Source organism: Gambusia affinis, linkage group LG16 (assembly GCF_019740435.1).
Source record: "Gambusia affinis linkage group LG16, SWU_Gaff_1.0, whole genome shotgun sequence".
NCBI classification, from domain to species: domain Eukaryota; kingdom Metazoa; phylum Chordata; class Actinopteri; order Cyprinodontiformes; family Poeciliidae; genus Gambusia; species Gambusia affinis.
Window position 1 is genome coordinate 19,322,086 of NC_057883.1, and position 23,256 is coordinate 19,345,341.

General features: G+C 41.0%; 1 protein-coding gene across 3 annotated transcripts in view; it reads left to right on the top strand.

Annotated features, from left to right (window-relative positions):
- The window catches only part of bcl11ba (BAF chromatin remodeling complex subunit BCL11B a), a 52,220-nt gene that overhangs the window by 538 nt on the left and 28,426 nt on the right, over positions 1-23,256 (top strand). Inside the window, exons 1-3 of one of the 3 annotated variants that reach the window (XM_044142507.1) lie at positions 7,760-7,778; positions 11,264-12,102; positions 17,899-18,375. In XM_044142507.1, coding sequence (XP_043998442.1) covers positions 12,048-12,102; positions 17,899-18,375 — 532 coding nt within the window. In that variant the 5' untranslated portion in view covers positions 7,760-7,778; positions 11,264-12,047. Of the gene's footprint in view, positions 1-7,759; positions 7,779-11,263; positions 12,103-17,898; positions 18,376-23,256 lie in introns of those variants that run through there. The other 2 variants (XM_044142505.1, XM_044142508.1) reach the window with 2 other exon arrangements.

The following is a 23,256-nucleotide window of genomic DNA, read 5'->3' on the forward strand; positions in this document are numbered from 1 at the left end:
ATGACACAAAGTCTCCATCCATCTATTGTTCTTTCTTCACCTTCTGCTGGGCGAAAAAATGGTTTATTGAGTGTATTTTCCCATCTCCTGCCCTGTGGGCCTATTAGAAATTTATAAAAGAAACATTATCTTGAATCATTTAATTCAGAGCAATTAAATTTTGAAGTGCATTATTTATAATTCATGGCTGCCAAAGATAAAAGCCCTTTAATCCTTGAATATATTATTATAATGGGCACTATGATGGGCAGCAGAGAGCAAGGCTTGTCCACTATTGTTAGTGCTCAGTGTGTCAGTGCAACGAACAGACCTGGGACCAACAATCCCATCAAATCCTTGGGTATGAATTATAAACTGCCAATCAGCAGCCTCAGCCAGGTCGGTCCAGCTCGCTGTGGGAGCACACTGCAGGGATGGCAGATATTTACAGGTCAAATTATGGACAGAGCTGTGTTCCCATCTTTGTTTTTGTGTTATTTTGCCTCCTAAGCTTCATTTCTAAGCTGGTTCCTCTTTGTTGGTAGAAAATCAGGGCGACCATAAGTTTTTTGATAAAGTACACTTTGGTCGTCTGGACACAATTGGTAATTTCTTTGCCTCCTAAGTACCTCAAGCTAATAGATGTGTTGCCTTACTTAAAGAGGATTTACACTTGTATATAAGTATTTAAAATGATTTATCATTTCCCAGATAGATAAGCATTTTAGCTCCCCGTGCTTATAAAACATGTCCCAGATCTTCCTCTCCTCTGTGGAAAATGAGTGACTGTGAAGTAACGCTACAGGAATCTCATAATGGAAGCATCTTTTTATTATTCAGGAGGTGAATGGATGGGAGAGCTGGCCTGGCTTAAGGGATGGAGAGTGTGACAAATGAAGACATAAAGACAACTGACAGATAAAGTTTTCATGTCAAAATGATGGTGATGAAGTGGGTTGGCTTCTCAGTGCCATGAAAGAATGGTGGTCTTTTACCTCATTTACACAAACCTTTGGTGGACTAAGGCAATGGTTTTTTGTCCATTGGGACAATCATACCATGAAAATGAGACAATGTCCCCAATCCATCCATGGAAGCTCATCCAAGTTCATGTATTTTTGACCTTATTTGTTCCGTTGTAACTTAAAGCTCATGATCCAAACGGTGATTGAACTTTCTCTTTACTAAAATAAGAAAATGTTACATTTTACCACTTCTGTTTCTGCCCTTTTCTGTTGATCCATCAATCTGTTCTACTACATGCCTTAACTGCGCACTTTAGGATGCAAGTCATTTATACCTTCAGGGTACTTTTTTGTACAATGGAGTTAAAAATAATTATTTTACCTGCTTCACTTTTCTCAGAACTACCTGCTGGAGAATCTTGTTCTATGAGGCTTATTGTTTACATATCACTTAATTTGGATTTGGCCTACATAGCTTCAGCTGTTCTGTGATGGCTGTCAGTGTTTAGGATTGTTTCTGGGAATATTTTCTTATTTATTATTTGTCTTGGTTTGCTTAAAATAAGATTCAGGTAGGGTGCCATTTCACAAAACTTTGTGACAGAGTTCATTCTTCAACAAAGAGTCCACAAAAACAGAGCATTTACTTTTACAAGGTTTCATTTAAGACACAAACATTATACATACTTGGAAATTTCAATTTGGATCACCTCTTTGCGACTCCAACTGTATACATTGTTTTGAACTGCCTGTATCATGGACAATGTCTGAAGAGGCTAAATGTCGCGTGTGCTTTCAAAAAATGAGACACTGCCGGAAGTGAACAAAATGGGTTATTTCCTCTTTTTTTCAAATCAGTTGCAGAAAAGTTAATGTAAAGTTACTAAATATTGAGCTATGACTGGACAGTACAAACAGAATGAAGACGAGGACATGCAATGACGGAGAGAACATAAGGAAAAGGGAAACTGGACGATGACAGCCATAAATCCTGTATGCATAAGTGTGTTCTTCTGATGCGACCTAGAAACAGAAAAATGAAGACTGACCATGATTTTTTTTTCTTTCTTGCATTTTTCTTTCCTTCTCTCTTTCTCCTCTCATGGAGCAGGAACATCACTCTCTATTCTGCAGGTCAGAGAGGGAACAATTAAGTGTGGAGGGCGCTGGGAGTCGCTGACAGGTGATGAATGGCCAGGCCGGCTGCAAGTGACAATATGCAGACAAGCCGGATCATTTGCAAATGGATGTGGGGAGATGGAGGATGGGTGGGGTGGATTGGGGTGGTGGATGGAGGCGAGGAAAGTCAGGGGCAGGAGGAGGGGGAGAGAGCTGGAAGGGGGAGAGGGGGTTAACCCTTCCAGAATCATTTCTCAACGGCAGCAGGAGGAGGTGGTGGAGGCGCAGCCACCTGCCCAGCAGAGAGGCTCATTTGTTAGAGCTGATGGAGGCCTGAGGACAACTGGCGGCCATGGGGAATACACTGCAGGTAGCATCAGCACATCACTATGTTGACCAACAGCCACAAAATCAGCTCAGTTTGATTGAAAACAGCTTCCCTCTAGTTAGTAAACTGGAAATTTCTGTGTGTTATTACCGGTTTTCACACTAGGATGTCATTAGGGTCTCATTTGATGTCGGCCGAGTTGAATACAGTATATATGCATATATTTAAAAACTAGCACAAATGTTTGCACTTCTGTAGTTTTGACAGTAGTGGAAATAAACCTATAGCTCAACTGGTATCTTTGCTCCTGCTACCCAATTTGCACCTCCATTTAGCCTCTTTCTTTCAGTCTCACACAATTGAACTAAGATGTGGGCAGAAGCCTTATTTAGTCACCTGACATGTAGATCAATCACTTACTTGATCCCTAATGCCCTCAACAAGATCAGTCTGCAGCAGAGGACATACGAGTTACTCACATAAATGTGTTGTCCTTGATATATCTATTGGCACTTGTAGTAAAACCTCAGGTAGCTTCTGTTTGAAGGTTTTACGTATTAGAGAACAAATAATCTTAAGATAATTTACAGATTTTTGTAAAAACAAAAATACAAATCTGACCTGTCTCTCACTTGATTGTGGAGGAATTTTTGATCACTCTCCGTTTACATCTTTGCTTCAGCTTCGACTAATCATAGAATATTTTGAGCTCCACGTGAACTCCTCAATGTACCAATGATGTCTCTCAGCATGGCACACTCTGACTTTAGGGTGAATTATATCGGATGTCTACTCCTGAGTAGATTGGCAGCTGTCTTAAATATCTTCCATTTGTGAATAATCTCTTTCTGTGAAGATCTTTAGAGTTTTCATAGTTTGGAGATGGCCTTTTTACATTTTCCCAGATTGATGATAAAAACATTATTTTAAGGTTCTCGTGGATGCCTTTCCACCTCGGTGTTGTGCTATTCTGTCATTCAGATGAAACTTTACGGTCCTAAGCATATGAACTTTTATTGACATGACGTCACGAAAGGCTGTGATGACTTTTGATAGACGCATACATTTTACATAGTGGGTGATTATTTGAGCGTCTCCAATCAAAAGAGGGACGAGCATTGTGTACATCTCTGGTTTTCATGTTACTCATATATTATTCTTCATCCATCCATCCATCCATCCATTTTCTTTACACCCTTCTTCCCTAAATGGGGTCGGGAGGGTTGCTGGTGCCTATCTCCAGCTGCGTCCCGGGCGAGAGGCGGGGTACACCCTGGACAGGTCGCCAGTCTGTCGCAGTATATTATTCTTTGTGATTTTAAATCACTGCCAGTTTTTTGACAGATGTTGGATTTCTGGTCAGTGACATTTTTTTTCTTTCTATCTTTTGCTACCACTCATCTCTTCCATCTATACCGGAATTCAGAATTTAGCGAGTAGTGAGGGATTGTCAAGTTCCCTTGTTCTGCACCCACATGCATATGGACTGACCATTTGCAACAACACACAGCAAAAAAACACCCCAAAAAACCGATGTGTTAAGTTGACTCCCACTCTCCATACAACATCAGTACTACCACATCTGCAAACAGTTTGTACTATTTTATTGGGTTTGAACCTTTGGCGATGCATCTATATTCAGGACACAGAGCGGACCAATCATGCAAGGATGTAAAGAGAACACTCTGAGGAGGCTTCAATCAAACTCAAACATTTACTGACTCTAATGCTGCTTATTTTACACCCCACAGTTGGGAGGAGAGCTCAAAGGTGCACGCGTTGGCTTTGATCCCTTCCTCTCTGGTGTTTGTCCTGGTTATGGTGTGACGGCCTGTCAGGAGACGCAGCTGAGAGGACAGAGTCGACTAAATCAGCTCGGATCAAACCTGATCTCCTCACACACAACCGGCCAGGCATGACGGTAGGCTGACCAGTGAGCGGTGAAGAGGCCCAGAGTTGGTGTCCCACCTAATCTTCATCAGACCTCAGCAGCTCTGACCCAGAATCCCCCTGCTCCCCCACGACCTGCCATCCACCGCGCTCTCTGACCACGGCTCGGTCGCTCAGGTGGACACACACTCTGTGACATGATGGCTTTGGCACCATGGGCTCCTGTGCCCAGTAGCCTGACTGTCAGCCCAAATATATGAAAAGAAGCAAGGGATCGGGAGGATGATAGATGGATGGGGAAGAGAGGAAAAACCATCCTTAAACAATTCACTGAATAAAAAAACCCTGTCATACTAGTGCAGGATTGGAAAAGACTAATGAGTTAAGTTAAGATCAAATCTCCAACCTGAAGATATCCACCAGGAGAGGGCAGCGGAAGACAGTAAACTGTAGAGTCAAAACTGGAATCTGACCTCAGACCAGCTGACTACGAACTTGAGGATCTCAATCAGACCTGCCAAACACTCAGGCTGGTAATCACTATGAAGACTTACATTTTATGCCCTGCACCACTCTATAAAATAAAAATATGAGATACTGTATCCAGACAATGGAGCGCTCAGGAAACAGTATTCATGTAGATCATGTCTCCATTGTCCAGCCGCTTCAGGAAAGTGCCATGAGGTGGTGGATGTGAGGTGATGGTGAGGTAGACGCTTGAAACCCAGATGAAGTGAAAATGATGATTTAATAAAGAAATCCAAAAACTCCAAACACAAAACAGTCCTATTACCAGGCGGCATGGCTGAGCGGAAACCAGCGCTTAACACCGGTAGCAACTGGTACTACGAAAGGACAAGTACGACGGGCTGAGCACACCCTTACAGACAACATGCCAAAATGAGACGAGGACCCGACTAGGAACAAAGAACACAGGTGGGGTTAAATACACTGAGGGTAATCACGGAAACAAGACACACTTGGGAACAATCAAGAGGAGACAGGACAACACAGAGACTCAGAGACACAGAAACTCAAAATAAACAGAGAAAAACACAGATCCTGACAGAAAGTTATTTTTACATGCTTTTTCCTTATGTGAGGCTTCAAACAGGATTGGGGTCTATATAGGAAGCCAAGGACAGCTTTGAGCTTTTTCAACCGATGTTCCAAATGGATTGAAAAACATAATTTGTCATTGATCCATGTGCTCAAATATTTGTAAGCTCAGGATCACAGCACAGCCTGTCAAGCATGTAGAAGTGGTGAAAACATACAGAAGTTGAACCTGAGTATCAGAACCAGGAATAAAAGGAAATTTGAATGATATAGAACATGGCGGTGTGGTTGTTGTTGGTAGATAGAAAGATTTGTGTTTTTCAGAGGCTTACAGAGTTCTGAAAAGCAGAAAATATGAAGTGAGCAGCAGCTGTTAGTCCTATTGATGTCGGAGGATAATGGTCAGAGTGATACAAAATGAAAAAAGGCAACAGAAACTCAAACAAAAAAATTATTCTGGAGGTTTTGATGGTCTCTGCCACGTGATGTTCACTATTCGGCATCATAATGAAGCAGTTATTAGTGAGTTGGACCCAAAATCCTCATGCTTGTGTACAGAATGTCTGACACTTTTCAACAGCTTTCTCTGAATACCATAAAAACAACCAAGTTAAAACAATAAAGATTGACTCTTATATGCATTTGAGGATTTAGGAAGTTGATCCCATTTCACCTCTGGACAGGAATCTTGGTGTGCTGCTCTTTTGCAGGTTGGTGCCTGTTTGAGAGTTTTATATATAACAAGACATAGGTCTGCTCCATACAGTCTAAAATTGTTAGTTTCCTTCAAACCGAGATTTCAGCTTTCAGGACAAACAGATGTCAGATAAATACACTGGCTACCACAAACCAAAGAAGTGGTTCAGACTTCAGATTCTTATCCTGATCGGTGCTGTACTATATCAGCCATCTTCTCCTAATTAACCTCACTGCTGCTCTTGTTTAACTGAAGCTGCTGTAGATTTTGTGTGACTTGGCTACCGTGTTTGTGTGTTTTCTTGATTTTTATTTCTCTTTTTCCCCTGCCCACAACAAGACAAAGAGGCAGGTTACGGAGCCAAAAGTCATGTAAGTGCTGGAGGATGAAAAAGACACAAGAGGTCCTTTAACACAAAAGCAAGGATTTGGCTCTGCAGCGTTTGGGACGAGTGTCAGAGGACAGAGCTAATTGTGGTGAATGCAAAGCTTTGGCAGTGCCTCGTTCTATCAGATGCCAACATTATTCTGTGTGTGGGCGTGTGTGTGTGTGTGTGTGTGTGTATGTGTGTAGTCATGCATTCCCTTACTCTTTTGTTTGTGTATTTCTCTGCTTCCTCCAGAGGCTCTGGTGGAAAATGGTCTGCAGTCGGACTGCCAGAAAAGACCTGATTTAGTTGTTTTCCTTCTGCTGAGGTCACTTAGCTTCAGTTCGTCATTAAGTCCTTGATTTTTTATTCACATGCAGGACTCCCTCACCTATGAGAGAAGTGTTTAAAGTTTAGCATTTAATCAGCTGAGAGTGTGTCGATTTAGTTCAGCCAAGGTCTTTAAATACTGATCCACTGGTATTTAAAACCATTTGTTCTGTCAATGCCTCAGATTGTGACAAGCTGGTAAACATTTAGGATTCTGACCCACAAATAACAGTGACAGAGAATTGTGACCCTACAAGGTCATGATCACCTGCTGACCTGTTGATTGAAAAAAAAAAAAAAATCACCTGTGCTTAATTCCTTTTTCTGTTGCAGCCTGAAATAAGAGTATTGATTGGTCAATTTAAATTAAATGAGGCCCAGGATGTAGTTGTCAATATTTGTAATAAAACCCAATGTCACTAAATGTTTTTTTTTACTTTAGATTTTCTACAACTTATCCAAAAACTTTTTCACTTTCTTTTATCTGGGTGTTTTCCAAAGTAGCCACTACACTACCCATCACCCTCAAAACTCAAGTTTGCAAAACAAATATTTTCTTAGTATTGTGAACGTTTGAAGCCCTGGAGATCTGCCTTTCTCATTTATAGCCTCTAATTGAAGGCAAACCTAATTAGGACGCTACGTATCCCTTTTTCTCATTTCCTCTCTCAGCATCATTATATGAAAATTAATACCGACCAACACATGCATTACCCGCTGCTTTAATTCTGCTGGAATTAATGAAGGTGAAAATAATTCTCTTTGAAAACAGAGGAGGGGAGGATAAAAGGTCCTGAAGTGGGAGTGCACACTTGTTTGTGTCATGAGACTTCTGCTAACTTGCTCTAAATAAATCAGTGATTAGCATTTTTCCCTTTAAACGGAATAATTCCAACTTTGATATCTGTAATTGTGCTTAAGGGCTTCTGCGCTCCTCCGCTGGCCCTCAAACGCTCTCTGCTCAGTGCAGAGATGATCACAGCTGCTTTTTATTCACTTCACTCTCATTCACAGCCCCTTTGCTGCTTCCACAGGAGTTGAGAGGTAAAGTTATCCAGGTGCTGTAAAAATGTGAACATCATAGAGCAGGAAGTGCTGCAAACGGTTGGTTAAAAGTTGATTTGGAAAATAGGTTGAGTATATAAAAATCAACGTTCAGAGTCAGTTTAAGAAAATAACATATGGCATTCCACAAGGTTTAATACTGGGAGCTAATTTTTTTAGTTTTTTGAACTGGATTTAAAGATGTTTGGGCAGTTATAAAAATTTTGAATATTAACTTGACAAGTGTCAGTGAGGTGCCGCTAATTAAATGCAAATCTTAAATAATTATAAGAGTGAACACCTCAATAAAAAGAGAAATTTAGGTAATTTGCTAGATGTTGAAGCTGCTCATTCTGTAATAGGCCATTTCTAACTTGATTTTTGTTTTCTCTGGAAGGCAAAATATTACTCAAAAGTGGAAAAACGCTGAGACAACTACCTGTCATTGTAGGATTAAAGGTTCTCCAAAAATCAAATACAGGAATACTCAGGGAAATTACAAACATCTTACACCCCGTCTCAGACTCCAGAGTTGATGACAGAACAGGAAGACTGAACTGATAGCACAATGTGTCGGGATGCTGATGGCACAAGCTTGAGCTTTAGTCAAGCCTTGCAGTCATTGAGCCAAACATGAACTTTGCTGGATACTGACATGATCTAGAGTCAAATATGAGGTAATGTGTCCCTACAGATGAAGCTTGTCCCCAACTGGACCATCATCCCAAACCCAGCAGTAAACATAAAATAGGATGGCTCAATAAGAAAAAAAATGTTTCAATGGTCCAGACTTATGATAAAGGCTATGCAGAAACAATTGAATCAAATGTCAGTTAAAGTATAGTAATGCTTCATGGGCCCAAAATTCTCTACAACAAAATAAGGGTAAAGTCAAGAAGAAGACAACTGAGACTTTAACATGTTGGATGATCATGAGTTGGACATGGTTTTCACATATTGCTTGATTAAATTTAAGAAGTTTTCTGAAGGTAACCAGAGTGCTCCGTTATTAATGTGGCGTACATAGAAACACTCCAGCTGAATCAGAGGGACTCAGTGTTTGCTTATGGCAGCAGATCACCAACAGAGGGTGGTGTTGCACCGCTGGTCGGAGCTCCGAGGGTCATCATTCGGAGCTCATCACTTCACCTCCAGCCTTTTCTTTTCTGCTTTTCATCACTGGAGACAGGATCAGAGAAGCGAATCGTCCCTTTAATGGACGAAGCTGACATTAAGATTTGATGGCTGCTGTTAAGAAGGACTCCTTCTTACAGAATGTGTCGTTTTTAAAATTTATTTTAAGTTTCTATCTACATTAAATTATTATGAATTATATTTTAGTGTAATTTTATGTGTTTAATATTTTTAGCGGAAAATACACTTTAATCACTTATTTTTATATCAGTTTCTTTATGAAAAGAATGCGAACACATATAAAGGATGTTTATTAGGCTATTGTTCAGATGGATGTCTTTGTAATAAACAAAGAGCTCCTGATTGGCTGAAAAAGTGGAAGAAGAAGAAAGAGTGAAGGCACACATCAAACATTCCTCTCACAGCTCAGATCCTCTTAAAGTGCACATTTGTTTCTCCCCGCATCAAGTTTAATCTGCCAGCCTGCATCTCCACTCGTAAACATCAATATTAGCAGTTTAGCGGTGAACAGTTGCCGGCAAAGTGATCTTAAAACTCCAAAGGACACCTCCACGTCCCTCTAATTAAAATTTAACCGCGCCAAACGATGCGATGGAGTAGAAAAAAAAAAGAAATGGAGGAAGGAATTATTTAGAATTAACATAAAAACAAACACGCACATACATATATATGCAAATGAAGGGACGGATGGAAGCAGGACGCCATAACTCACACTGATGGCCTTTAAGTGAGAAATCACCTCTGGAAAAACGTCCAGTAAGGAAGCGGAATGATGCACCTGTCGCCCATCTGACTAATGAGCCAATCAGGTTGCAAGGACAAGAAGCCCATGATGCTGATGCTGGCCGCAGTGAAGAAAGCTTCATTCTCTGCTCCAAAAAGTTGATTGCAATTTGTTTTTTAAATCACAGAGAAGACAGATTTATTAATTCAATTTAATTGCTAAAAGAAGTTGAATGTTTTAAGTCTTCTCTGTGGCCTGACGATGGGGAGACAGGGGGCTGTAGGGATTCTTCCACACGTTAAAATGGCTGATCTGCAGGATACACCTGCCATCGCCCCAACTAAGTACGGAAATTTGTAGGAATCAGGACGACAACCGCAGGTTTGTCTGGGTTGGAGGCTGTGATGGATGAGAAGAAACCTCGGGCCTGCTGCAACCTCTACGCTCTGCAGAGAGGAAGCTAAAAACAGAGAGGAGCGATTTCATTTCTCTGGTCAGTTTGAGCGACCGCACGGCTTCAAAAAAAATAAAAATAAATCCGCTTTCTCTGTCACTGGCGCGTTCCCATCAAATGCAAAAAAAAAAAAAAAAAAAGAAAAAGAAAAGAAAAAGAAACATCCTAAATGTTCATCTTGCTTTGGCGTCTCCCCTGGAGGGAGGTGTGTGAGGATGGGAGCCAGAGTGAAGGTGGTGCCAGGGAGGAGCGCGGAAATGCAGTTTCTAGTCGCCTTTAAAGCCCTCAATGCTATCCAAACCCCATTTAAAGAAAAAAGGTAAAATTAAATTAATTCAGTTTAACGTGTGAATAACAGGGTCTCACTCTTAAATTCACACCTCTAGATGTTCATTTCTCTCCGAAGCTGATTTGACATTATGAGGTCACAAAGCTGCCACGTTTACGCACATCTCCACCTAAATTATTATTATTTTTAACTCTCCGACGCCCATATCTTGTCATTACAATCGAATAAACAAGAATTGAATTAGGAAACAGTTTTTTTTACCCTTATATTATTAGAATCTGAGTGAGATCGATACTTGCGTGTGATCAGTGTCTGTGTAGCAAGGGCCACAACTGAAGTGCAAGACAGCATCTTCATCCCAAATTGATCAATTATATAATTGATAAAATAATTAAGGGTCAGTTCTAATTTTAGTAAAATACTCTACTGGCTTATAGGGTGAATTTGTTTGACCTCTGTGCACGTGCAACACAAAAGGTCATTTTTCTAAAGACCGAATAAATCTAACAATCAGTTACATATAAAGCTTTACAGAGAATTTAAACGGCGGATAATTACAAAGAAAAGGAAAGAAAAGAAAAGAAAAGAAAAAGACTGTCCTGCAAACGCAATGCAAACGGAGTGCTCGTGCACAGTGTCCGAGCAGGTATGCACGCGCTTCGGGTCACTTCTCCAACAGAAAACACCAATCCCGCTTACGCAGCGACGCTTCCGCGGCGCGGAGATGACTTGAGCGACTGTGGCCACTGCTGCCGTGCGCGACACATGCCCGAGTGTGAGTGTGAGTGTGTGAGAGTGTGTGTGAAAGCTACCACTAGTCGCCCCCAGTGCTCTTCAGTCTCCACTCTCCCTTCTCACCGCAGACTGAACGTCACGTCCGCACTTGAACTTGAGTTTTCTCCCACCGTAGAAGCCAGAGAGCCGCACAGAGCCACGCAGAGCCACGCGCGCGCGCCGGGGGGATGCGAGACTCCTCCGCGAGCACAAAGAGAAAAAGAGGGTGACAGACCGTCCTCGGACCAGTGCCGGGCTCTGACTGCAAGAGTTAAAGTCTGAGAGGCCGGCGCTGAGTGCAGCGCTGGAGGTGCCCACCACTTGGCGAGAAGAAATCTGGATTCCTGATTTACACGCGTCAACTGAAGTCCAGCCACCCGCGTCACTCCTCCACACAGGACCGGACAGTGTCCAGTGTCCGGAGAGTGGACACAGAGACGGACAGACCATCAGGAAGTGACCCCGCCGCCTCACTGCTCCGCTCTTTTTTCCCCTCCGCGGTCCTTTGAGGGGATGGTGTGAAAGCGACGGAGGAACGAGCCCGGCTGTCCCCCCCTCCCTCCGCGCTCCAAGAAGGGAGGCGCGCAACCACTTTGGCACCGAGCTCCGAGCGAGCGCCCCGGCGCCCAGCGCTGCGCCACGGCCGGTGACCGCAGAGTGCAGCAGCAGGACAGATCCGCCGCGCAGGGGCCAGTCCGCGGGCCGCACCTGGGGCCGGTGCGAAGCGGTCAGCTGGGGGTGACCAGTGAATTTTGGGGCCAGTTTGGCCGCGTGCAGGAGCAGCAGCCGCAGGAGGAGAAGAGGGAGAAGGAGGAGGAGAGCCGACCTTTCCTGCGTAGCTCTCCGGGCGATGCCAGTGTAAATGCCAGGGCGATGTCCCGACGAAAGCAGGGGAACCCGCAGCACCTGTCCCAGAGAGAAATCACGCGTAAGTTTCTCTGCATCACCTTTCTCACGCTCACATTCCGATGTTGTTTTTTCTTCTTTTTTTCTTCTCTTTTCTGAGTGCATAGAAGAAAAAAATCTGCATTTTCAGATTTGGCACGGAAAGTTTTGTGAAGTGTCCCCTGAGGGATTGTTTTCCCATTTTTCATAATTAATTGGTAGGAATTAGTCAAATTTTAAAGCGCTTATCTGATCTGCTCGGTGCAAAAATAACACGCTGTCACTGGAGCTCAGAATTTGCAGTCCGAACTCAAGAGGGCGAAGAACTGTGCGCAGCTGAAGGAGCCGCGCGCGGAGGAGCCGGAGGTCCGTCCCGAGACGAGATTGGTGCTCCGCTCCTGGCTGACTGTGAAGCTGCGATTTATTCAGCAGAGAAATTGATATTTTAGATTAAGAAAGGCAGTTTAATCTGTCAAATTCCTGACTTATTTTTTTAGACAAAAACACACTTTTGTACAGTTTATTCATGTTTCACTTCAGAGACTGAATGTTTGTTTTTATTTTATTTAAAAGAAATAAATGACGAACATAACTTTTTTTTAAAAAAAAAAAAAACAACTATTAAACAAAAATGGCTTCAATTAAACAGACGCCGCCATGTAAATATGGGATTTTCCCATCACTTTGTTTGTCCCGTTCAGACTGTTTTATGAAGCTCATTTTCCACCATTTAAAACCTGTTCACAACGTTTGGATTATTTGACACCAAACTAAAACGTTTCCCTTAATAAGTGACAAAGGCAATATACAGGTCAAAAGTTATCTCCTAAATGAGAAATGATCTATTAAATTTGATTAATTTAGTTTTTCTTCAAAAGAAAAGACCAACATCTTTGACATTTAATCTTGTGTGACATTTGACTCCCTCATATTAATCATTAGACTTCAAACAGTTTTCACCTGTGAAGCTTTTAGTTTTTGTTTGTTTTCTTGGCACTTTTTGCATCTCAGCATGAATATATTTATTTTGTTTATGGCCTCGGGTCACTTTTGGGGCTGATTTGTCCTGGCAGCAAGGAGACAACACGAATTACCTTAAATGTTTTAACAAACTTTTTTGCTCTGGATGTGATTTTAATTCCACAGCCTGGTTGTACACACATTCCGCTTTGCTGTAAGGCCAACCTGCATGCACGGAAAAAAGGAATTTTAGCGAATGCTTGATCTTAAACTATTCTCTCTCTCTCGCTCTCTCTTTCTCTTTTTAAAGAAAAGTGCCGCAACTTTGCGCATCAGCTCCCCGGGAGGCCTGCCGAGCGTCACTTGGTGCGCTCTGTAAGTTTATCAGAAAGCTGAAAATGGGGATGTAGGAAGTCAGGTGGAACGAAAGATTACAGGTTAATAAGCGAGCTTCCTGTTTACGTAGCTGTTCTGTGTGCAGGTCGGACGGACGCGTCTGAATTATCCGCGTTCAGGCTCTTGTACATTACCACGTTCTGTAATTTATGTGCAAGCGAAGGTCCTGGATTTACTCTGCTTGACAACTCGCATGTGCACACACACACACAGATGCACATATTTATGTGAGAACTAAGACATGTAAATGTACACACCTCCCCCAAAATCTACATAATTCCCCTTGTGCTGCCATGCGCTAAAATCCATCAGATGTAGGTTTGAATGCGCAGGTTTTTATTCAATTTTTTTTTGCAAAACACTAACAAAAAATTGCATTTTAAAATCTGAATTCTACATTAAGAAACAGTGTGTGGAGATGGTGAAGCTAAACTTTTTTAAATGAAGTTTGGCCATGAAGCGCTCAGATGTTTTTTATTTTATTAAATTTCTTTAAGGGATGCTCTGTTATGGAGACTTTTTCCTTCTAAACGTGTGACAGCCTTTTCTTTTTAGATCCAGTAATGAATTGGTCCTGCAAACAACTGGTGAATGAGTCTGAGGAATAATCTACATGTTTATCGTCTCCAGTATATCCAGCTCTGCACATTTTTCACATCAAGCACTTAAAAGAGGAGGAAGAAAAAAAAAGAAATCAATCCAGAGTGAGAAATCTCCTGATCATGTGCAGAGTTTGTCCCTCAGAGACAATAAGAATCAAGACAGTTTCGGGTTTTGTCTGATTTGATGCACGGTGAATTAAAAAAGAAAAAAAAAAGAAAAAGAAAGAAAGAGAAAGCCCGGCTCTCCTCCAAGGAGGCTGATGGAGTGTGAAGAGGCGCAAACAGGACGAGAGCTTTCATTACACACGCGCGCGCGCGCACGTGCTCCGTGTAAATTGCAGTCGCCCACTTGAGATGCATGTTTCCCTTCGGCTTGTCAAATAGCCGTGCACCCCGCTGGGGTTGAAGTCTTTGTTAGAGCAGAAGAGGAGCCTTTAAAATGCCACAAATGAAACTGCTCTCCTGCTCAACGGATTCTGATAAACGCACCGGTTCAGTTTAGGGTCACTAACTGAACGCGTGAGATGTGCGTGCCGATTTACTTAAACCAGAACGTGAAGGGATATTTGTTGCCCCCCCCCCCCTTGATTTTTGTAAACCGGTGCAGTTTCCTATTGTTTTTGTAACATTTAAATCCTGCATAGAAGTCCACGAATGAGCAAGAGCATGTCTGAACTCATGGCTGCACTCACGCTTACACACACTCCTGCATACCAGAGTACTAGCGTGCTCAGCTGAGGTTTACTGTTGTCTGCTTGCACTTCAGCACCTCCTCCTGTTGGTGTTCACTCTGCTTAAGCTAGGGGGAGCTCTCAGGCTGGGAGCGCTTCAGCAGTGTGTGTGTGGTGTGGTGTGGCGTGTGTGAGTGTGTGTTTAATCAGATGACATCAGTGCTGGAAGACCACATTCACCTCTTTAACTGTCAGCAACTGCACACTGTGTACTTCTGGGTCTTATTTACAGTGAAAACTTCACAAGGACTCACTCACTGTGCGTTTAGTGCAAAGATTTAAGCTTATTTTCTGGACTTTTTCTTTAGTTTATAACTGAATAATTCTGATAGCAACCCTATGGGATTAGTTTTTCATCTCCACACATTTCTCAGGGTGGGAGTGATTAATTTGGGGTAATTTTATACTGAACCAAATATTTTGCAGTAGTCATGGGCTGGCTAATGGTATTAAAAAAGTATTTTAAAAAAGACATTTAAAACCTGCTCAAATTTTCCACCATAGCGTTCCTGAAAAACGCAGGAGTGACAGGATTGTTTTTCTGACTACCTAAAGCACAGTGCTCCAAACCTGTGGCTGTGAACTGCCAGTCAGCTGTCTGAAAAATACAGCTTTCTTCATGCTTACAAAAACAACAAACTTTGTTTTGTGAAAATATTTCTTGTCGTAAAAATGAAGACATTCAAGGTGTCGTAATGCATCATCCAACACTGGTTGAGATAATGCTGTTTCAAAACTACTGGATCTTTCTTTTCACTCGAGTCTGTTTATCAAAATGAAAATAACTCTAATTGTTACAGATTTTTGTATAACTAAAACAAATACCATTCTTTTCCCGTTCTTGTCCTGGAATCGTTTGCTACTCAATATAAGTACTTTTTCATGTATTTCTTGCTCTGGTTTTGATGGTTGACAGCAGACAGGAAACGACAGAAGAGCGAGAAGGTGATGGTTTGATCCTGAAACACCTGCAAACCGAAAAACACATCGTACACTCTGCAGAAACACAGTCAGATTCACCTCCAGTTGCTCTGTCAAAACAAGTTGCAAAGTAAAAATAGTTGATGCACAGAAAGAACGACTTTGTGTCTGCAGAGCTTCTGCATCCAGCTGCAGCTGCATGCGGCAGCAAAATGAGCTTAGAGGAAATTAACTTAAATCAAATTTTGATATCTCAATACCATCCTGCGTGAAAGTGTGTGTTTGTGTGTGATAGTGCGTAGCCTTACTAACATTTTTATCTTGATTTCAGAGCTCGCTGCACACAAAAAAACACACTGGCTTTTTTTTTTTTTTTTTTTTTTTCATCTTAAGTCGCTCAGAATACAAGGAAACATTTTATAGCATTTGCTGGTATCTCAAGCTGCAATAGTAGATGGCCACCAAATGAAGCCAAACCACTGGTACGGTAGGCGGCTTGGGCCAAATTTGCAAACAGAATATTTTTAACTCTGCATTTCATCAGAGCTCCGCATCTCTACTGATTTTTAAAAATTCTGCCCATTTCTATTTTTTTCCCCTCCTTCGTCCTATTAGCGCTCTCAGCTGCCTCACATAAACCTTATTAGGTAAATCAGGCTACAGTGTCGCTTCCTCCTCCACGCCATCATTTGCATACAAACTGTCTGCTGTGCCGGCGTGCAAAAAAGAAGAGAAAATACTTAAAACCAAACCTATGGTTTTGTTTTCATGCAGAGCATCTCCTCAGACACGCCGAATATAACGTTACACAGCGATTTATCAGGACGACTAACAAACATTTGAGTAAATTTGATAATTTTTTTGTGGTTTTAAGAGAATCACTCTGTTCCAGTTGATCAACCCACAGGAAGACAGCTGCCTATTTCACATCTGTCGGTGTTTATCGCATTACTACAATAACTGACATGTCAGATGAAATCGAGTCTGCGGTGTGTGCGCGCTGGGTTTGTTCCAGGTCAGCTAACTGGCTTTATTCTCTCTGATGTTTATTAGGAAACACACTCTGTACTGTACATGACTGATCATTTCAGAGGACAGATGGCTGCAGCCTGCAGGCCACAAACACAATAATGCATGCATGTGTGTGTGTGAGTATGTGTGTGTGTGTGTGCTTCAGACAAACATGTTATGATGCAGAAGAAGCAGGGTTGTGGGCTGACGGAGCTCTGATGCTGTACACCTGCTCACACACACACACACACCCACGCGCGCGGGCGCACACCCACTCTCACACACTTCCTGCAGCTGTAGATAAGCATGCCTGCATCTGTCTTCAGTCTGTCTACTGATATTCTGAGGATCAAATCTAGAATATATCTCTAATTGAAAGTTGATCAGTTCTGTGTTAAAAAGCAGCAGGTCTATCAAGTTTGACATCTGCAGCTGAATCCTTCGTCCATTAGAAACAGAGGTGATGATGAGGAAGATCAGGAATACCATTTATAGTCTGGTTGGACACCAAGTCCATGAACAGGAAAATCATGAATCACAGACACAATACTGTTAGAAAAATGAAGTTTGTCTCCTTTTTAAGGTTGTTTATGTCCTCATCCAAGTTTTACTTAGAGAAACTAAATGAATCTTACAGGCATGATGAGGAATCAAACCCAGATTTTTATGGTGCCCCTGAGCCTCCTCTTTTTTATACGAATTTGCGGATTAAACCGAGAGCTGAATTTGAGGTAAAAGTGGGTCGGCTTATATCAACCCTTTGTAATCAAAACAGACATCAATAAGTTTAAAAATACCACTTCAGTAAAAATAAGTGGAAGTGGAAGCCTACTTGATTTGATTTTGTTTTTGGATTGGAAAATGTGTTACTCTGGCTTCCTTACCATCGGATTTCACAGACAGCTGCTGCGTCTGAAGCCTTTCTGAGTTTATGATAAAATCCTGCTGAGTGCATCAGAGTTCACAGAGTGGATGAATAGAGAGCAAAGGTCACGATTCAGGGTCAGTCATAAACTCCACTGCTTGGATCTGTGTCATTCGTCCGCTTCTTCCTGCTGTTGTCCATTTCTCTATTCTTTCTGTCTCTGTCCTTTGAGGAGAAGACTCAAAGATGTGCGTCTGTGAAAAAAAAAAGTTAAACTATTTTTCACAGCTCTTGCTGATGTTAATCCAGACTGATGTTGACTCGTGTCGCCTGTTTTCTTCTCTTAACTGTAGCGGTAGTTGAGCATCCAGATGGCGCTCTGCTCTCCGACCCGTCGCCCCCCCACCCGCTCGGCCTTCCTGGCCACGCTCTGGAGCCCTGCTTGGCCCACTCACTGCCGCCCGGCCTCCACGTCGATCACGACCTGCTGACCTGTGGCCAGTGCCAACTCACCTTCCCGCTAGGCGACATCCTCCTCTTCATTGAGCACAAGAAGAAGCAGTGCCAAACACCGCTGCTGCCCAACGGTTGCTACGACAAGTTGAATGACCGAGGAGGAGGAGCAGGAGCAGGAGGGGGTCTGCAAAGCCTTCATCACTATGCCCAGCGGGGGGAGCTGAGGAAGGTGGTGGAGCCGGTGGAGATCGGCATCCAGGTGACACCAGAGGAGGAGGAGGCGGTGGGAGGGAGAGGACGAGGAGAAGGAGTGGAGAGAGGGGAGAAGACGCCCACCAAAGGAATTTGCCCGAAGCAAGAGAGCACTCCAGCAGGTAGGCAGGACAGAGACACACTATTACTTTCAGGAAGCTCACATTTTCTCCAGCACACGCATGCAAAAAAACACCTTTATACAAATAAAATTTGACAAACAAAATTAATTTAAGTGAAATTTGTAGAATTTGTTCAAAATCATTTTAGTTTGCAAGTGTATTTTCTCAACATTGCATAACTTTCCCACTATTCTAAACTGGGACTTTTCCTAACTTTTAGAGTTGGAGACAGAGTCCGATAGGTCTGCTTAGGCTCAGTTTTTATTTTTTATTAAATTAAACTCTCTAAATGAGCAGTACAATATTGAACAGCACTGATTTTCTTCACATTTTTTTCACCTGAAAACCACAGATTTCTATGTATTTAGTCACGATTTTAATAAAACAAGCCTATAACGTTCAGAAGTATTAGAATGCAATGATTTTATACCTTTTTTTGTAAACAAATTATGCATTTATTTCCAACCCATTTAACTTCTTTTGAAACCAAAATGCTTTCAAAAACCACCTTATTAGTTAATTTACTTCAATCTCCGTATAAATCCAACTTTTCTGGGATCTCCTTGGAGGTTTATTGGTAAATAATCAGCATCATGGAGCCCAAGGAACAAAGCAGATCTGTGATGAAGTCATGCAGAAGCTTAAAGCAGGGTTAGGTCTTAAAAAAATGTCCCAAGTTTTAAACTTCTCAGAGATCTTTTTGTAGTTCATCAGTAGAAAATGGAAAAAGTAGCGGTAAATCTATAAAATGTGGTTTTCCACCTAATCAAAGAGGCATGGCAATGAATGCAATTATCAGGGAAGCAGCCAAAAGGCCCATTGTTTCTCTGGAGGAGCTGAAGCAATCCGCAGCTCAGGATGAATATTCTATTAACATCTTAACTATTAGACATATTTTACACTAATATTGCTTCAATGGTAGAGTGGTAAAATTGCTGAATTGTTGATAGAAAACCAAAATGATTTCTTTCAGCGACTTGCTGACAGACCATGTAGGAGGCACAGCAAAGATTTGGAAGCAGGTGCTCCGCTCAGATGAGAAATAGTTTCTGGCATTAAGTTAGAATAATGTGTGTGGCTTGCACTACAATTTTCAGATTTTTATTTGCAGGTAAATTTTGAAAATTGCATCTCAAAATAGATATTCTTCCACTGTATAGACTGACAGCAGTGGGAAAAAGCTCTGCTGCTTTTGTGCAGAAGATTATGTGGAGAGCATGCAACTCTTTCAAATCAGCTCTGATTTTCAAGTCTAACTGGATGCAACAGAATTTGTTTGCCAAAGCTCCATTATACTAATATACTTTGCATTTGGACAAGACGTGTATCTGTACTCAGAAACAGCTGAAAATGTCAGTTTGTGCAAAATGAGACAATAACCAGAAACTGATTGAATTTTGATCCAGATTGCAAACCTAATATTGCCACAAGCAAATTAGAATGCAAAATGAGTGGAAGACATGCCGGAACACCTTCACCTTAATCATGAGATCCTTGAGGGTTTAACAACTGATCTGGAAAACAGCATTTCCAGATTCTGACCTCCAACTCTCAGGTCTGTCTGCTACAAAGAGAGTGTTTGGGTTTGCATATCTTTGAGCACACGTTTTCAGTTTTTGTGGATCAGTCCCGTTGTGTTGCTGCTGCAGAAAGAAAGAGAGAGAAGTTCATTTCATTAGAGAGGGAGGACAACAGAGAGAGGACAGACGCCTTCCACACTCGGAGCTCTAAACCCCCTCAAGGACTCGGCTCGTTGAAACAAACTGCGCAAAAACATGACAGAGAGGCTCACCCCGACTCGCGTGGAGAAATCCAGCCTAAGCCATCTGCTTAAAAAGGTGAAAAGCTCATTAAAATTCAAATAAGCAAAGCCAGGAAAAGAAAGAAAGAGGAAAAACACAGTGGAAGAAGGCAGAGAGGGGGATTAAAAAGAGGCAAGTTTCTTCCATTTTTTTCCAGTTATCTCTCAAACCAGTCAATATAATTACTCCACAGGAGAAAGGGTGAATATTCCCAGAGAACTTTGGAAGTCAGAAATCCACAGCAATTCACCAAAATCCAGATTTAGCTAAAAATCACCAACAAACCAGCGGTTAAGCAAGGGTCAGGACTCAGAATGCAGTCACATATATCTTAAAGATAAAAGTTTCCAAATGTGTCTGATTAGCTATGTGAGTATGACCCTGCTTAAATTTTCACCAGTTCAGATTTGTATTCATACTAGCAACAAAATATTTTCTCTAAGTTGACTTTGTATTTTTGTGTTTTTTATGATATAAAGCACTTTGAAATGCAGTGTTGCTGAAAGATGCTATGCAAATAAAATTTGATTGATTGTTTGTTTAATAGAAACACTTGCTTTGGATGAAAGCATTTGTATCTATCCTTAACTTTTGTTAAGTTTGAAAAAGGTCCTCCAAAGTCATGTTGTTAGTCGTTGTGTTTATAGATGATGATGGGTGTTGTTTTATTAAGATTTTTATTAAATAACAAAAGGGAATACTGTTCGATTCCAAACTGTAATTAACTGATCAGTGAAAGTTGATATTCTGTGTAGTTTGAGGCCATAGTGGTCAACATGAAACATGTTGCTACATTTTTCTGTTTCCTGTTCTGATTTTGGCCCTCGCTTAGTGTGCTTTTGCAGATTCATGTTACAATTTTCATTCTATTTTATGTTCCTCAGATAACAAAATTTTAATGCAACAAGATTTAAAATCAAGTCAAAAGCTGACTTAAAGTTTGCTTATAAGTGCAAGCTTCATTGACAATTTTCAACATTTTAGAGGACATTATTAACTTGAATCAGGAGATTTACAAACATGCTTTTTTAGTGAACAGAAAATCCAGTCCAACCAGGGAAAGTTTGTATAAGAAAATGTCAAAAATATGTTTGCAAACTGCTGAAAGAAGTAATTTTAGCACAAGGACTTTTGCATAAGTAAACTAATTGTGGACCCATTTCTGTTTGTCCGCTAAGACTGACATATTTCCTCTGTTATAGTACAGTTTGCTCTACCTTTTCTATCCGCATAGTTATAAATAAAAGTAGATAGAGTTGCAAACTCTATCTATCTCTATCTAATGCCACCTGAAGGTAACACCTCAGATTCCGTTTTTAAGATCTCATGAGAAAATGTCAGTCTGCGGTCTGACCTCTGGTGGAAATGGTGTTTGGACCTGAACTTCATTATTATTTCATCAGGCTGTAACATCTCTGCTAGGCGGAGTTTCACTGCTGTGGACACGACAGAAAAAAATAAAAATAAAAAAACAGCTCTCTAGCTCGGTGCTAATTGAGTTCATGTCATTAGTTTTTCATATTTATGTGCAGAAATATATTTTCCCTTTGCTTCAAATGCTTGCAATATATCCGACTGCAATTCTCGGGTGGAATCAGCCCCACATGCTGGAAACCGTAATTGCACAATATTTCTTTATAACAGAAAGCGTAATAATAATTTTCATATTAAAAGCAAAAACATTAGTGGCTCAATTGGACGTGCACTGCGGCGGCAGCTGTAAACTATATTGCTCCAATAAGATTTTATGTTGCAAAATTACCCTCGGTATTTCACAGTTTCCACATGATGCATACGTCCAAGATGCGCCTTATTAACACAAGCAAAGGACAGAGCGCTTTGTTAATCAACACAGGCTTTAATTTGCAGAAAACGCACGACTCGCAGCCACTGTGGGGGAAGGGTAGCGACAAGCTGGGAAAGAAGTTTTCTTTCTTACTTAGATGGAGTTTTTCCCTTCACACCTTTTATTACCTGGTGTTGTAGGTAGGGACAGAGATGGAGCAGAGGGAAAACTGATCAGGGTGGTGTAATTGGCACCCTGCAGGTTGATACAGCAGAAGCAGTCCTCTGTTTTATTTCAAACTTTTAAATTAGAAATGGTGTTCCAAAGTATCAGTACAAGGTAACTGATACCTTGTCTTTAATCGGTTATGTTAAAGTCAGACATGAGAGAGAAATATGGAGGATGAAGTGTTCCCCTCCTGAGCAGTAAAAACATGCTCCTCTGTCATTGTGAGGCTTTTTTCAGCACGAGTTATAGTTCACCTTCTAAAAAAAAAAAAAACTACATCAATGATCCATAAGGCAAGAATAGATTTATTAGACATTTGATTAAAAAAGATTTAAAGAGATAATTGTTGTATGCAATGAAACTCAATTTTCAAACAGTGTCAGTAGGTGTAATCTCACTTCTCAGGTAAATTACCCTCTTGTAGTATTTTTTTTGTTTTTCATTTTTTATTATAAATTTAAAACATGTAATTTTATGTCATTGATAATAAAAATATATATGTGCATGATTATAATTTCTCCACAATATGAAGGTCCTTCTAGTTCATTTCTTATCTTGAACATATTGTCAAGCATGTTTAAAATGATATCCTTGTTAAAAAGGTTGTTAAATAAAAATGGACCGCTCAGAGCAAGCTGTGCCTTCTATCTTTTTGTGGGAAGATTTATATTTCTTTAATAACAAAGATGAATCACATTCAGAGGAAGAAAATCTACTGATATTAATATAAAGTTTACAAAACAAAATGAAACATGTGTGCAAGATATAGTGAGAAGCAATATATAATACATTCTGTTGCTCACAGGATACATTATTAGTCTGTATAAAAAGTTATGTTAATTTATATTTTATAAATATTAATGTGCCTTTAATAAACATTGTATTTTTTCATTGAATAGAGAAAAATGGGTAGAACTGGAATGGTTTGTTGTGATTCAAACCATGTAAAGTATTCCAGTTATAGTGGGGCCATAACGAATGCTGCTTGCATCAATTTTCATTTCAACACTTTGTGAAAAAAGTAGCTGGTTGATCTGATTGGTCATGAAGATGTACAGATGTTGA